Source organism: Vanessa atalanta, chromosome 27, assembly GCF_905147765.1.
Source record: "Vanessa atalanta chromosome 27, ilVanAtal1.2, whole genome shotgun sequence".
Lineage (NCBI taxonomy): Eukaryota > Metazoa > Arthropoda > Insecta > Lepidoptera > Nymphalidae > Vanessa > Vanessa atalanta.
This window is the reverse complement of record NC_061897.1, coordinates 3,632,811-3,649,925: the sequence shown is the minus strand read 5'-3', so window position 1 is coordinate 3,649,925 and position 17,115 is coordinate 3,632,811. Positions and strand designations below refer to the sequence as shown.

General features: G+C 31.9%; 1 protein-coding gene and 2 non-coding genes across 3 annotated transcripts in view; 2 read left to right on the top strand and 1 right to left on the bottom strand.

The window, feature by feature from the left end:
- LOC125074222 (mucin-5AC-like) overlaps window positions 1-14,789 on the top strand; it is a 44,613-nt gene extending 29,824 nt beyond the window's left edge. Inside the window, exons 4-10 of the mRNA XM_047685493.1 lie at window positions 4,602-5,036; window positions 6,202-6,285; window positions 9,499-9,676; window positions 11,536-11,688; window positions 12,218-12,333; window positions 13,513-13,668; window positions 14,145-14,789. Of these exons, the coding sequence (XP_047541449.1) occupies window positions 4,602-5,036; window positions 6,202-6,285; window positions 9,499-9,676; window positions 11,536-11,688; window positions 12,218-12,333; window positions 13,513-13,668; window positions 14,145-14,308 (1,286 nt within the window). The 3' untranslated portion in view covers window positions 14,309-14,789. The remainder of the gene's footprint in view (window positions 1-4,601; window positions 5,037-6,201; window positions 6,286-9,498; window positions 9,677-11,535; window positions 11,689-12,217; window positions 12,334-13,512; window positions 13,669-14,144) is intronic.
- Window positions 14,790-15,173: 384 nt separating this feature from the next.
- Window positions 15,174-15,280, bottom strand: LOC125074488. Its single transcript, XR_007120135.1, has one exon. It is a non-coding gene; the product is annotated as a U6 spliceosomal RNA (small nuclear RNA).
- A 448-nt stretch (window positions 15,281-15,728) lies between these two features.
- Window positions 15,729-15,835, top strand: LOC125074487. The gene has a single exon (XR_007120134.1). It is a non-coding gene; the product is annotated as a U6 spliceosomal RNA (small nuclear RNA).
- Window positions 15,836-17,115: the final 1,280 nt, after the last annotated feature.

Sequence of the window (17,115 nt, the reverse complement as noted above, 5' to 3'; positions counted from 1 at the left end):
CATAACAATTGAAGATCTGTTTTTTGTTTTTTTTCGCCTACTTGAAAAATAATCAGGGCCTTTTCTTTATTTTTGTCCGATAGAATCCAAACTTTTAAATCCGACTCTGAATACAGTACATAAAACTTATTCCGACATCACTCTCGTACTAATTCAGTGATCTAGTAGACTTAATCAAATTTTAAGACAAAATTACGTATTCTTTACGTTTAAAACGTTCAACTTAGTGTCGATTTAAATTTAATGAATTTATTTTTTACATTGATAGATTAGGTAACGATATAATTATCACTAAACAAATAAATTTTATTAGTATTTATATATAGAGTCCCCTTTTAATCGGACCCAATAAAAAAACACCGATAATATATAGCTTGCCTTTCTTTTTTCATACTTTGGAGATTGCACTTGTCCAATATACCTCCTCCAAAGTTCTTGAGAATAGCTCTTAAATTTTATTCTTTGAAATAGATATTTAAATAAATAAAAATTCAAGGAAAATCAGCAAATGGACCTGGTGGTGAGCTGGAAGAAATTTTAACCATCCCTTAAATCGACAAAGGTCCACCAGCTTTGGGAACTAAGATATCGTGTCACTTGTACTTGTAATTGAAATGGTACAACCGGGGTAAGAAAAGGTTCGTCACCTTAAGATCTATTTTCATGTGTTCAGTATGAGCGATAATCTGCTTTACCGATTGAATATGGCATATTAAGTCGCATCTAGCAAAGAGTATAATAGCGTTTAAAAGGTATAATAATGCTTTAGTTTCAAAAGGTACTAAGAGTTTATGGCTTGATAAAGGAATTAATTTGAAAACTGACGAAGGTTTTCTTACTCTGACTGTACAATCACGCTTCAAAACGTAACATAAGAATAATAATTACTATTGCGATTTCGCGATAGAATATTCGAAGAGGTGGCTACCAAAAAGTCCTACCATCTTGTAATATTAACATTATTAAAACAAAATTACAATACGTATAGTATACATACATTACATTAGCAGCCTGTAAATTTCCCACAGCTGGGCTGCTAATCTCCCTTTGAGGATAAGGTATGGAGCATATACCACCACGCTGCACCAATGCGGGTTGGGTGCAATACACATGTGGCAGAATCTCGTTGAAATTAGACACATGCAGGTTTCCTCACGATATTTTCCTTCACCGCCGAGCACGAGATGAATTATAAACACAAATTAAGCACATGAGAATTCAGTGGTGCCTGCCTGGGCTGGAACCCGAAATCATCGGTTAAGATGTACGCGTTCAAACCACTGGGCCATCTCGGCTATAGTATACAATTGTTCTACTATCCGATACACGATAAGCTTCGCTCAGCAGACATTCGACGTAACTCTAATGATTTGTGTCATTAGAATAGAATAGAATTAAGAATAATACAAGAATAAGGACTGCTAGACAACTAGTATAACCCTCTTCTCGCCATACACAATCGTCTCATCGTCGGAACTTAAAGACACAACGGAACGTTTGACGTTGTATATAATTACATATAATATTTAATAATAAAACAAGAATACGAATTTTTTTAACTTCATTAGTCTAAATTTAAAGTAAAAAGAGATGTAACAGCGCAGTGCAGTGCCTTATGTTGTAATGGTATATTCTAAAATGTTGTCATATATTGTATATGTATATGTATAATTGCTTAGTTATTTTCTTTAGTTAGATATTATAAAAGAAACTTTTCATGAATTAGTTCAGATTGTAAATTGATACCTGGTTATCTCTACATTGTATAAAACAAAGTCGCTTTCCGCTGTCACGTACAGCGTACGGCATAGATCTTTTTAACTGCGCAATGGATTTTGATGCGGTTTTTATTAGTAAACAGAATTATTTAAGAGGAAAGTTTAAATGTATAATACATGCAATAGTAGAGAAAAGTCGAGAAACATTCTCGAACTTTCCTAGCCGGAAAAAAACAATATTTTTCTCTTTTTATGTACGTATATTTATTTACTTTTCTCGCACTTTTTTTTATGCGCTGTTTGGCGGACGAGCTTATGGGCTACCTGATGGTAAGTGGTGACCACCGCCCATAGACAAAGACGCAAAGTAAACAATATTAACCATTCCTTACATCACCTATGCGCCACCAACCTTGGGAACTAAGATGTATGTCCCTTGTGCCTGTGATTACACTGGCTCACTCACCCTTCTAACCGGAACACAACAATACAGAGTACTATTAACTGGCGATAGAATATCACTATACACGAATATCAAGTAGCACTATTAAATATATTCATGAATAAGTCAATGAAATTCAATAAGTTACATGAAGGTAAAAATAAAGTACTCTGTTATTAATGATTATTATCATTAATAACAGAGTAGATTATTGTCACTTTTATTAATGATTACAACAATATTTAGTATAAGCCACCCACGCCAAGTCCACAAGTCGACCATTTCAAATAATTATATCTGTCGTATTTTTATCTATGTAATTACTCATGCAGCCGTTTCGAATTCTTTAACTGGAAACTGACTCATCCTGTTATTAACTAATATTCATTCCGAACGTTAAAATTTTTGTCAATATTTCTACCTGCGGTTTTTTTTTCTTAAATCCCGTAAATTATCCAGTGTTCAAGATATACCCACTTTTTTTTTCTCGCTAGAAAAACGCATTACGCGTTTCCCCCAATAAAGTGCCCAGGACTGCGCTAAGTACACCGGAATACCCACTAAAAAACCAGCGGTACCCTCTCCGTCTTATTTTTGTACGTGGGTGTAATTGTTATTGTAGTCTTGTACTTTATTACTTTATAATATTATTTTAGATAAATCTGTAAAAATATAGATGAATACTTGTTTATTGCACCAAAAAATTACGGAAGAGAGAGTTTTAATTTCTTTACATAGATATCTTTGTTTCGACTTAAAAAAAATTGTTAATATTACTAAAAATATTGGTTATTAAAACAGGCAACCTGACATACTAAGCTTTCTTTAACAAGCTTTTATTTATCTTCCCCTATACGTAAATACAGGTCCAATCTTGTAACAAGTTTTAAGATACTATTATTTAATTATTTATACTTCTAAGCTAATATTATAAATGCGAAAGTAGCTCTATCTGTCTGTTGCTCCTTCATGAAACCATTGAACTGCATTTGATGAAATTTGGAATAAAGAAAACTTGATGACTTAGGCTACTTTTTTAAAGCCTTACAACTAAAATGCGAGCGAAGCCGCGGACGACAGCTAGTGTCAAATTAATGAATCTTTATTTGGTATGAATATTCAGCACAACAGAGTTGTGTCTGTAAATGATTTTTTTTTAATATTAGCAGCAATACTGAACGTCATTTACGTAAAAACTAAGTTGACATGACAGAAGAGCAAAGATGGCCCAGTGGTTAGAACGTGTGCATCTTAACCGATGATTTCGGGTTCAATGGGTTTGAAGGCAGGCACCACTGAATTTTCATGTGCTTAATTTGTGTTTATAATTCATCTCGTGGTCGGCGGTGAAGGAAATCAACGTGAGGAAACCTGCACGTGTCTAATTTAAACGAAATTCTGCCACATGTGTATCCGCCAACCCGCATTGGAGCAGCGTGGTGGAATATGCTCCAAACCTTCTCCTCAAAGGGAGAGGAGGCCTTTAGCCCAGCAGTGGGAAAATTTACAGGCTGCTAACGCTAATACTAAGTTGACATTTGGCAATTCAAAAGCGAATTTAACGAATAATAAACAGCTATTTAATCGATACAAAAGAACGGATTATAAATAATTAATTTTAAAAATACAGAAACATTTAACGCATTATACAAGCAGATCACGTATGTAGGTCGAACACGAACAGCCGGGTCAACTTCATTGTATTATCCAAGTGAAATTGCAAGGCTCACTTTCTTCATTGATAGTAAACTATTACTTTATTAAAGAACTATCTTTAAACGAGGCGTGATAAAAATTGATTAAAATTATAACTATTATTTATAAAAAAAAAAAAAAAATTAACCAACTACAAAAAAAATCTATAGCACACATAATGTCTTGAAATTTCCAATGGACTCGTTAACGTTGTCCTAATAAAATAAAACAACTTAGCAACTATTAAGAATAAAATAAATCGCAAACGAAACAACGGTAAACCTCCAAAGGTCACGACCAACGTGACGAGGGCGTTCCACATAGCTGAAAGTGGAACACCACGCATTGACCAGTAATCGTTTCGACTCATTGAATGGAATCTTCTAATGATAGGAAGGGAAAATAGGTAATGGTTACTTGATGGCAGCTGTTTTACTTAAATTATTATCATTATTAGTAACTAATTTCCGTCCGTGTGTTCACATATAAGGAGTGTTTAGGTGTTAGGTATCCTTTTTGTTATTTTCTGTATATATGTTACTGTAAAAGCTCGAACTAAGGTAAATCTTAAGATTTTCCAGTAAAACCTAAGATTTACCGACATTTACCATTCATAATCGGTAAATCTTACATTTTACTGGAAAATGATAAGATTTGAACCATATATAAATTGGATATACAAATTCTAATGTTGATATAATATAACATTTAAAAGGAAAAACTCAACTGTTTTCTACTATTTTCAGATGTATGGTCACCTATAACGCCACCTGAAGGCTGGGTACTAATTTCAAGTATGGCACCAAAACCTGAAACAACGACTACTTCACAAGCAACAACAACAACGTCAGCGGCTCCAACTACATCAGCAGCACCAACAACAGTCACTGAGTCACCCTCACCGCCTGCTAGTGTCATAACAACACAAAAAATTGAAACTCCTATCACAACAACAGAATCGGTGGCTTCGTCGCCTTCACCAACAAGTTCAGCGACTTCAACGACAACACAAGCTCCTATTCTGGAGTTCACAGTTAATGTGACTCTATCACCAACTATGCCAACTTCGACTTCATCCATTGGTTTATTAAATGCAACTTTGAGTTCACCATCAGATAACGCGACTGCCGCATCTGGTAACCAGACTGACACAACCCAATCTATCGAGTCTACTGATGCAGGTATGTTGAATTTTCTATATAACAAATTGCTTTTGGTAGATAGGCGGAGAATCTAATCTAACTGATGGTAAATGGTCACTACCGCCTTAAGACATCTGGCCTGTAAGAAATTTTAACAATTCCTCTCATCTCCAAAGCTCCACCAATCTTGGGGCTTTAGTTTTGAAATGCCTGTAGTTACACTGGATCACTCACCCTTCAAACTGGAAGACAACAATACTAAGTATTGTTGTTGGGCGGTAAAATATATGATATGTGACTGGTAATTACCCAAACTATCTTTCACAAAACCCTACCAACAATTCTAATTCAGACTTCTAATTCATATTTATATTGGATATCAATTCCATGTTTGAAAAGTTAAAACCAAGTTAATCCTAAAAAAAACTGTGATGCTTTCTGCTAATAAAACAAACAGGCCACAAAAAAAAGTTAAGATACACCAAAGGCATGGACAACATGTCTGTAGAGATACAAATATAACAATAACTAAATAATGGATCTCTGATGCGGTGGTTGATACATGTCAGAATTTTCTCACGATGTTTTCCTTAACCGAGCACAAGATGAATTATAAACTGGTTCTTTCTATTCTGTGGTTACCCTCATGACACGCTAGACTCATGAGTTACTGGATCTCAGTTATATCTTTCATCTTTTAGAATAAGGCATATTATTGAACACGAGATTATATAGATGATAAAAAAGATGATAAAAAACTTCTAGGAAGGATATATTATATCCGTATATAATTGTATTTAACTAACATAAATTTATAAGATTTCAAATTAACATGGTTACTTTTTATTACTAATTATTTATTATTATTTAATACTGTTAAGTAACATAACTTTGTATTTTAATTGTTAAAAAATATTAACTACTGAGTTTGTTGTCGCTTCTTCTCGGTAGAATCTGTATTCCAGTAGTAGCTAGTAGTATTGATATTATCTTCAATATTTTCATCGCCAGACGTCAATCCAAATATGAGCGCGTCTTCAGTAGCCCTCAAATCGTAACTGTACACTACTGAAAGAATAGAATTGATTTTTTTTAAGAACCTTATAAGGAAATTAATTTTCCGATGAGTGACAAAAGAGTTTCCAAAGAATTGTTAATGATGAAATGAAATTAATTAAAAAAAGAATACATTTTTGCTTCACAGACTTAACTACTACCGACGAGGCTGTGACTACCGAACAGATCACTACAACAGCTGAGTCGTACAACATGTCTAACTACAAAGACGGTAAGTTAAGTTGGGGTCGATCATTACTATACTGGCAGTGACGTCACAAGAGCCCCGCGAAAAAATATATCATAAGGCCGTGTTCAAGCCAAACGTACAGTCAGCCGCCGAATGTGAGCTGACTGTGAGCCCCAGTGTAAACGTTCACAATATGCTGTAGCCTACAATACTATAGCTATATTAATCCGCTGCCGAATGTCAGCGTCTACGCATAGCGTAATAACATATTGTCGGTTAGATGTGAACGAATCGGTTAGATTAGAACGAAAAAGTTAATATGTATGGAAATACATATTAACTTTAACTTTAAGATAAACTGCGTAACGCTCGCTCACTTGCGGCTGACAGTCAGTTTGATGTGAACGCAGCCTAAGGGTTCAATGCGATACCATCTTGTAATCCCAAAATATATAAATACCTTTCGTTTTAGTTTTATAATTTCATCGACAGTCAATCTTCTAGAGCCATCATTACCTACTTACCTAAAAAAACATAATCCTCAATCCCTGTATTTATGACGATAATAAACTAAATCGCTCAAATTTTATTCTTAAAGTAAATATTTGAGTTAAAACTATTTTAGAAAATGTGTTGTTTTTTTGTTCAATGTCACGGAAAAAAACGTTACGGTCGGATAGAATTGTTTACATTAGTTAAATACAATTAATTCGTTTTTGGAACTCCAAATCAAATATAAAAATCAGATGTAAAGATGAGTATAGTATAAATTCTGGTCTGCGCAAAGACAATAAATGCTTTCTATAATAAAATTCCACAGATAATAAAATGTATTCCATTTAATAAATATTAATCTTGCTTATAATAATAATCGAAGCGTACTTACTCAATACAAATTTAATATTCGTAAATTCCCAGCATATCAATTAATTTATATTTCATTAAAATACCTAATAAGTGAATCTGAGTTTCTTGACGGTTCTTTTAGATATAATCTGCATTCCAAGGCTATAGCATTTAATAACCTTAAATATGAAAAGTCAATTTAAAAGTTCTAGTATCATAATTGGATGAAGTTTTCTACATATATACATTTTTCTCGTAATATTTTAAAACTATTCTATGTGGTGAACGTCAGCTCCCAGATTTTCCAAATTATATACCTATAGCCTATTCCGATCGAAGTAGAAATCAATAAACAAATCTTAAATTTACATCTCATGCGATCTGCTAATAACTCCGCTATGTATATCGTGCATTACTAAGAGTTTTTGATTAATATATATATCTTTATTTATAATACACGACACTATTTACACTATATACACTTAACTACTTATTTCCACTTTCATTTTATTTCAAAAATTCCGATAACAGTTTCGTCGAAGTTCAAAACGCCATTATTTCGCAAATCCATAGTGAATATCATAGATTAATCAATCTCTCGACCAATGATATCGCGTCAATTTGCTGTCAAACGTTGTTTATGCATTTCTCCTCTTATGATTGGAGTAGAGACTACGTTCTTATGAAAATCCGTTAAATAGTTTTTGAATTTTGAATAATCGCGTTCAGATAATCAGAGTGACACGGCTTTGTTGTACAAAATGTAGTGATTTTATAGTAATTTATCATTAGGAAGATACATTCTTTGTTTTAACCTATTACATATAACAGACGTAATCCCGTAATTGCATATTTTTGCAATAATATAATTACTAAGTAACAATTCGCTTTAAGTACAGTTATCCTTGATATCAACAATTAATGCGTTGCTTCCTCGTACAGGCAACGACAAAAAAAAATGAGAGTTTTTTTTTTTTATATTTAATCTAAGAACGTTATTAGAACCGTATACTGCGTTATCTTTTAGAATTTATCGATACAGATGTATAGTATCAAGCCGAAAAGTTGCAATTCTTCAGAAAAAATTTTTTTAATGCAAGTGTGCTCTTAAGTTACCTACCCTACTGACAGTTATTTGACAGCAGTTACCACAGATTCCGAAAATAAATTCTATCGAGATGAAACGACAAACGCAATAAATAACCGTTTAAACACGTTCGTGTGTTTAACGCGTTTGCTTTAACGTGATTTCCTTAACCAATTATCGCGTATATGCTTTTTTGCCCCAAATTAATTAAGGAATTACTAATATTTCTATTTACCCCTCCTTTTAAGCTTATCACTTGTGTTAGGAGTGGGGACTACAATAGCCCAATAGCCCAAGGGATCAGGATCGATCCTGCGACTTTTTACATCGCTAAGCGGCTTGTAAACCATTGCGCTATTGACGCTTTATGCCTTGAACACTACTACTTGAAATAATCAGAATTACTTGTCCCGTATTGAAGACAACCCCATTATTATACATATATTTGTCTATATGTATATCGTGGGGCATAAAAAATAATATATCATCTACCTACGGAAATCCCACGGATTCCATCGACTATTCAGTGTTTTATAATGGGTCATATCTTTAAAACTGTTTCAATATTTATCAATTAACTTTACAATAATAAAATAAATTGAAACGCATCCATGTTAAACATGTTAATAGCGTGTAAAAGCCCCATAAAACCTTTAAATGTCGCTTTTATAAACCAAAACCGATAAATTAAACATGTCTGCACTTGACATTCCTCCGCAAAACACCAGGTCAAAGAACTACCTAGCCCCTGGCAGTATTATGTATAACTGCAGCCTCCCGACCGTATAAACAACGATAAAAAACATCCATTCGTACAACAAACAAAGGCTCAGACGCGCGATACTATCAAGCCGCAAAGACGCAAGGACGCATTTAAAAACGTTGTAAAAATTCGAATTTATTTTTCTTTATTAACTCCTTACGTGCTACTGCAAAAAAAAAACCGCCAATACAGTTACGAAAAAGGTTTACAACGAAGGAGTTTCAATAACGACGTCTTTTAATTAAAGTATAAATAAAAGTGATGTGATTCAGTGTCGGACTTTTAAGAAAACGCCTAATTTATAATATGGTGAAATAAATTGTAACGTGAATGTTTTTTTTGTTTTTATAAAAAGCGCGTGGAAGCCTAATGATCCTTAATTTCAACGATTTCCCTTAATTAATAATATTGTTATGGAATTATCATGGAGCTTGTATTGTTCTGAATTATACATTTTATGACGCGCTTAACCACTATATCCTGTAAATGTTTTCACATAACATACATCAAGAAGGTTTTATAACAATGATCATAAACTCCACGTTGATGGTTCTGGCAGTGTGTGGTCGCCGGATGTGGCCGCAGGCTAGGATCGTCGGTGGCGCGAAGTCCGGCTTTGGACAGTGGCCCTGGCAAATCTCACTCAGGCAGTACAGGACTTCGACATATCTCCATAAATGTGGGGCCGCCTTACTAAATGAGAATTGGGCGATAACAGCCGCACATTGTGTCGAAAGGTATGTATGAATATTGTGTGAGTAAATTTCAACCGATAGTTGGTAATATTTATATTATTTGTAGATGTATACATATAGATATATATTGACGTATAGTGCATACATAATATGTCAGATCTTTATATTGTCTTTTATCTAAATCACATTGTCTTCGATGTATTATATTTGACAGTACGCCAAAATGCAGTATTTGCAAAACTATGATGGATAACTATGTTATAAAAAATATGTGTATACTGAGTAATAGTTTAGCAAAACTTATAAACTTAAAAGTGATAATAATAACAACTACTGGGCAGATATAAATATATAAATAATACTTCGTCTTATTGCCTCCACAAGTGACAGGAAGTCTGGTTCAGTTTTCACTTGGAGAAATGTCGCGAGCATTCTTCCATTAAATCGCAATTCTAGTTTTCCGATTCGGAATTATGGCAAAATTATTTATCGAGGTCACTATTAGTACAGAAGCTAATTTTAATTATGACATATAAGTAAATATATTAAAGGAAACTTAAAAAGATATTTCGTTTGAAATAAAACTGGCTAAACAGACAATTATTATGCAAAAGCTAAAGCCAAATATTTTAAGCCAAATCTTATTAACTGTTGTAAAGGATAAGGACATATCAAACAAAAAAAAAAGAGGAAGCGTCACACTAACCAGCTACTAATATTTGAAAATTATATTGTATATTTTTCGTATTAAAATATTTTTTGACGCATCTTATCAAGATACGAATAATCTTAAGTATCCTGAACCAGGGATGAGGAAGCCATAAAAACAATAATTGTAGAGGAAAATACGTGGTAATGACGCTCCGTGTATCTCATTACGCTGACCTTTTTCAAGTTCATTTAACTTATCGCAATACTCGTGCCTACGAAACTTTAAATCTTAATTGCTTAATATTTAAAATGTTTTCGTAAACAATTGTTCCGAAATATATGACGTACGAAATGCGTTCATATCTTTATTACTTTGTGACTTGTATTTATATATATATATATATATATATATATATATATATATATATGGTATATTTAGGATAATTATTTTAATGTTACACCTCCTTACTAGAGGATTTATTTTTTATAAGTACGATTACACTAGACAGCTGTCAGGGAATCTAACCCGATGTAAGACGTGTTAATTTTGATTCCGAAATTATTAAAGAAATATCACTCTTTTTAAAACGTTTCAATCACAATAATCCCACATATATATGAGGGAACACTAAGAGAGATTGTGTGGTAAATTGCCGAAAACTTCTTACACTATAATGAATACTATGTATTTTCTGTATTCTATATTGTATTTATACCGTATTCCAATCAAAGAAGGAACCTGTGGTTGAAATAGACTTTTCTTCTATTAAGTTATTAGTCTTGTTTAACTACTAATTCATTACGTATGTTTTAATTGTTATATATAGCCATCCATCATAGTCGCTTATCAAAAATATTATGACACTTATATTTTTAGATTTTATTTCCATAATTTTTCATCAGATCACACTTATTGTTTAAATGTATTGTAAACGTATTTTTGTTTTGTTTTGGAGTCACGAGTATAAAGTGTCTTCACACTTAAAATATAACCTTAAATTTATTTTATGTACAAATTTCGGAAGGAATAAATATATTTATTATTATTAGTATTAATAGATTTATTTATTAATCTATAAATGAAAGACAATGAGATTTTCCCATAGACAATGATCCTACTTTTTCATGATTTTAAATATTTCTAACCGTATGTTTTGGTTAGTTTTACTTGATAATGACTGCCATGTTTAAGTGATGAGATGAACATCATCTTCTGTAAAACGTGTAATTTAATAAATTTATATTTTCAGAGTACCACCGTCAGAACTCTTGGTGCGTCTTGGAGAATACGATCTAGCCAATGAAGAAGAGCCTTACGGTTTCGCTGAACGACGGGTGCAAATCGTTGCCAGCCATCCTCACTTCGATCCCGCCACTTTTGAATACGATTTAGCCCTCCTCAGGTAACTAGTCTCATTAAATTATTTCCAGTGTTTTCATATTATATATGTTGATAGAAAATTGCTGTGTCTACTCAATTTTTTAATAACAATTATTTTGAATCAAAAATGTGCAATGTACTTAAAACTATGTATACAAAAAAAAAATTAGATGTACAGCGATCTGACATATGCATAAAGCTTTCATAATTGTGGGTCAAAGTTTTAGCGAATAAAGCTTCATAGACATGCGTCAAACAATATTTTAATTCTATAACACAAATAAGCCTAGATCGTCCAGTGGTTAGAACCAGGGCAAGTATCACTGAATTTTCACGAGCTTAATTTTGTATTTATAATTCGTCTCGTAGCCGCCGATGAAGAAATATATCACGAGGAAACTTTTACGTTTCGGATGTAAATTTGCTGCATGTGTGTACCAGTCGCATTGACATAATAAGTCCCAAACCTTCTCCTCAAGGGGGGGAGGGGAGTCTTAGTCTAGCAAGGGGAAATTAACAGGATGTTATTTTTTCTTACTTTATCGAAATAGATTCTACGAGCCAGTTACATTCCAACCGAACATCTTGCCTGTGTGCGTGCCAGATGATGATGACGACTACGTTGGCAGAACAGCTTACGTCACTGGATGGGGACGACTATACGACGGTCAGTTAACATCGCATACTTAAGTAATAAGAAATATAAAACGTATTTTAAGGAAAGAGACAATTTATGATTCATATTAACCCTTCGTCTAATCAGGGTTAAATAAGCTCAAAAATCATTTGAGCTATCTTAGTAGTAGAGCTAACTAAAGGACTACTACTGGTATAGGATATATATAGGGATATTTTAATTTCTTTATAAAAAAATTACGTCAATATTTTGAAAGCTAGTTTTAATATAATTACAAAAATTTAATTCTGTAATTACCCTATTGGGGGTGTAAGTCATTTTGCTAATATTAGTACATATAGGAACTCTTAGACCGCCTTTAGTGACTAACACGTTAGACTGTATACCGGGATCCTGGGTTCAAATCCCCGGTCGAACCAAGAAACTGATCAAACTAAAAGACAATGTATTTTAGATAAAGTTAATTTTACGACTTTTTAGTGATTGATATATTCCTAAAATAGATTAATTGTAATCAATTATCTATACTAATATTATAAATGCGAAATTAATTATGTCTGTCTGTTGGTCTTTCACCACCGACACGCTGTAACGTCATGTAATTGGGTATGAAGCAAGTTGTAACTCCTAAAGACTATTATATAATACAAACGCTTTTGCGTTTGTGTGTTTATAATGAAACATTAAAAACTGACAACGATGTTTGCACTGTAAAAGATTAAAATCGCCAACGAGATTTAGTCAGAACCTCGAACAAAGCGGTGTCAACGTTTTTATAGACATTTTTAAGTAATTATCTGTTATAGCGTTACTTTTAGGAGTCTTGGCCTTGTGGATACAATTAATTCACTTCTTGGTAAATTGTCACATCTATTGTAGTTGATATTTCTCAAGCAATAACGTTTAACTGTTTTTGTAGTGTACACAGATCTATAATAACATATTAATAAGTATTAGATTAATTTTTTATTTAAATATATATTATCTGTGTATTTATGCATCTGTCATCTCGAGTGACACACATCGCGAAAGCGCGGGAAAGGGGGATATAAAAACTAAAAAGCGGGCGCGCGTTAAAGACGGTGTGTGTGCCCAGCGAGCTGATATTTAAATATAATATTTATTTTATCTAATTGGTAAATCGACCTTACATGTGAACATTACAGTTTTAATGATACTATTTTTTTATTATATGCCCCTATTTCTCAGAGGGTCCGCTTCCCAGCGTTCTGCAAGAAGTCGAGGTACCAGTGATCAACAATACGGCTTGCGAGTCCATGTACTTAGCGGCTGGATACAACGAACACATACCGAACATATTCATATGTGCCGGTTGGAAGAAAGGCGGATCGGACAGCTGTGAAGGTGAGCCGACTTAGATTCTTTTGGTTTGATTCGTCTTAGTTTGTTATTGGACTTCGCTATATGAAATATTGAAATTGAAACAAATTTATATTAAAAACAAAAAAAAAAAACCCCCACTTTCGCCGGTTTTTCTCAGGTCAGGGTATTTTCTTTTCCGAACCGGCGGTAGTGTTTAATTTGACTATCAATAAGTAAGTGTAATGCTTCTATATTGCCTAAAGGAAATTGAGTTTGAGTTTAATTAACAATAACAATTTTCTAATATTTGTTCGTGTTCATTTACGCATCGTATCGAACTAATATTTTGGTATTAGAACATTCAGATAACTATCAAAATAAGGTTTAACTCGTCGAGTCAAGGTCATAGTCTTAATCCAATGAGCTTGCCTGGAAAGTTCACTTGAATAATATTCCGAAAATATAGTGAGAGAGATCACCTTTGATACTTGATGCTTATTATTTATTCTAATTATCAGGTGACAGCGGGGGACCGATGGTGGTGCCACGAGGCCGTGATGGTCGCTTCGTATTGAGCGGTATCATCTCGTGGGGTATTGGTTGTGCGGAACCCAACCAACCCGGAGTCTACACGAGAATCTCTGAATTCAGGGACTGGATCAACCAGATACTGCAATTCTAGTGATTTTATTTTTGATATAGACAATTCTTGACGTTGATCGTTATTTTTTTATAAATAGACGAATATTAACAACTTTTTCGTTAAATATAGAAAACTGAGAAGTCGTATTAAAGAACACAAGATAAGTGTTATATTAGAATTTTATAAAAAGTTCACGTTTAGAGAACGTATTTTTCTGTAACTTTGGCTTGTAAGTTACTAAGACAACAATTTTGGTGTAACTTTGTAATAATTGTCATTTCGTAACTTTGCCATAGCCTACTAAGAGTAAAACGACGCTAATTCCAAGTGAATACATTTTTTTAATAAAATACGCAGAAAACATTTAATCCTACGATAACTGAGTAAGTAAGTTTAAGTGACTTCATTATATTATTCGATTTTTGAAATAGGGTTTTTTTACAACTTCAAATTATTGACAACGAAATGAAAAGTTCGATACAACGAATTTAAAAAAAAATTACCAAACAATCGTAACTTCGAATTATAACAAAAATATTGTAAAAAATATATTTATTTACTTAAAATAATTTAATAGTTAATTTTAGATAGTAAAAAGTAGACAATAATGTTAAACTGCCGAATTATCGATAACGTTTTTTTTTTTTTTTCAAGTAAAACGCTTTTAACATATTCCGTCCGATTAAAAACTAATTATTGTAAATATTTTATTTAACTGCATTTATTAATTATATTTATAAATTAGCCATAGCTATAAGAATCTCAGATTGTTTTTGTAACATTACAAATATTTATAAATAAAACAAATATTTTAATATTTTTTTTCATTTATGTCCTTGCATATTAATTTAACAAAATAACTCAACCTAAATTTTCAATTAAATATTACATATTAAAATCCTCAAAAAATGTGGAACGCTTCACGATTTTGCGTGTCATCCTTGCGCAGGGGCCATGCTAATCTTCTCTGTATCGTTCCAATTTTAGTATATGTACTGCCGAAGCGAGTACACATATCATTCTTATAAAATTGTATATATAGTAAGGACTATTGAAAACTTTGATAGCGCGATGTAGGATTAAGCATTTCCTCAACCTTATTCTTAGCCACCCTTAAAATGAAATGACGTTACTATAAATTCTAGATAGATGGCGCTTTATCTTTAGCTTGACGATACATTACCACACACTCTCGTGGTGCTGGTAGTACAATCATAGATGGCGCTACTTACAATCCGTCTTTCTTAAATTATCATGTTTTTGATTTTATTATGTGTAAGTAATAAACATAAGGCTTAAAAGAAGTTTTTACATATAAATACATAAAAACTGAAAACAAATTAAAATATGTAATGAGTTATTTTCGTTAATAACTTTAAAAATATTTATAATCCTACATCACGCTATTAACTTTTTCAGAACGTTTAAGTATATATACAAAAAAATGTTTATAGCTAGTGTACTCGCTTCGGCAGTACATATACTAAAATTGGAACGATACAGAGAAGATTAGCATGGCCCCTGCGCAAGGATGACACGCAAAATCGTGAAGCGTTCCACATTTTTTGGAGATTTTAAAATTATATACATATATTATGTATATTATGTGAAAGCATTCACTTAATATAATAATGAAATTGGAAAACAATCTCTTCTTCAACTTCGTAAGAATCTAAATTGTCCATTGTATTAAGGAAAGACATTGTCTATTAATAAAAAAAAAGCATATATAATTAATATAGTAGCAATAGGATATAGCAAAATGTAACAGCATTTTTAAAGCAATCAACTATACTAATCTCCCAGTTTTGCATCAGCTGTTATATCGTAGACAAGTGTTGTTTATCATACCTCCTGTAGTTAAGATTTTCAAACCAAATAACTGTACAAGTAAGAAAATAGATACATTTTTGTGTTTTTCACATAATTAATTATAAATATAACACTAATTAATTATTATTGCAATTTGAAATTTTCATAAAGTCAAAGTTTAAAGGGAAAATAGAAAATTAAGAATTCAACTTTCATTTGACAAATAAGTTATTTAATTTTCAGGTAGAAGCCGAAGATAATCAGTCGTACATCCTTATTAAGCCAAACCGATTTATTTTAAATGCTTAAAAAAATACCTTTCATATTTAATAAAACATTTTAGGTAAAAAACTAAACTTTCTCATACTATATTAATTTTGTATTAATTTATTGTTCCGTTAACATATTAATTTAATAATCAAAAACATTAACTATTAAATCGGAAATCGATTTAATTGTTTTTCTTGTAATTGTATTATCTTATGGATTATTTTATTCAATTTATTATCTTAAGTCCCATAATTTAAATGGATGAATGTATTGTTATTAGTTTAAAAGTAATAAATATTCAATGTTATTTAGATAATTCAACCATTAATGTTACATAATTTCAATTTATATTGATTTATATATTTACTGTTATTTATTAATTTTTGATTAATATACAAAATACCATCAGACTGCATTGATATATAATTATGAGCATGCCGTGTACACATGCTTAGGAATGTAATCTAGCTCAAAATTGTGTAAGTCCGTAATTTTAATCTGTTTTGATTGTATTCTGTTTGTGTACCTATGAATAAATAAATAAATAGTTTTTCTTTCTTCTATTTATTGATTACTAAATAAAGGATTTTTATTTAAATATAAATCATTTTTTTTATTTGTCATGTAATTGTTTAATGTCGTATCGCCTATCAATAAAAGCATATAAGTATTCATAATAAAATTAATATATATTTTAAAATTCATATTTTTTTATCAAATCTCTAATTTTATTTCTCGTACATTTTGTGTGACATAAGATTTTT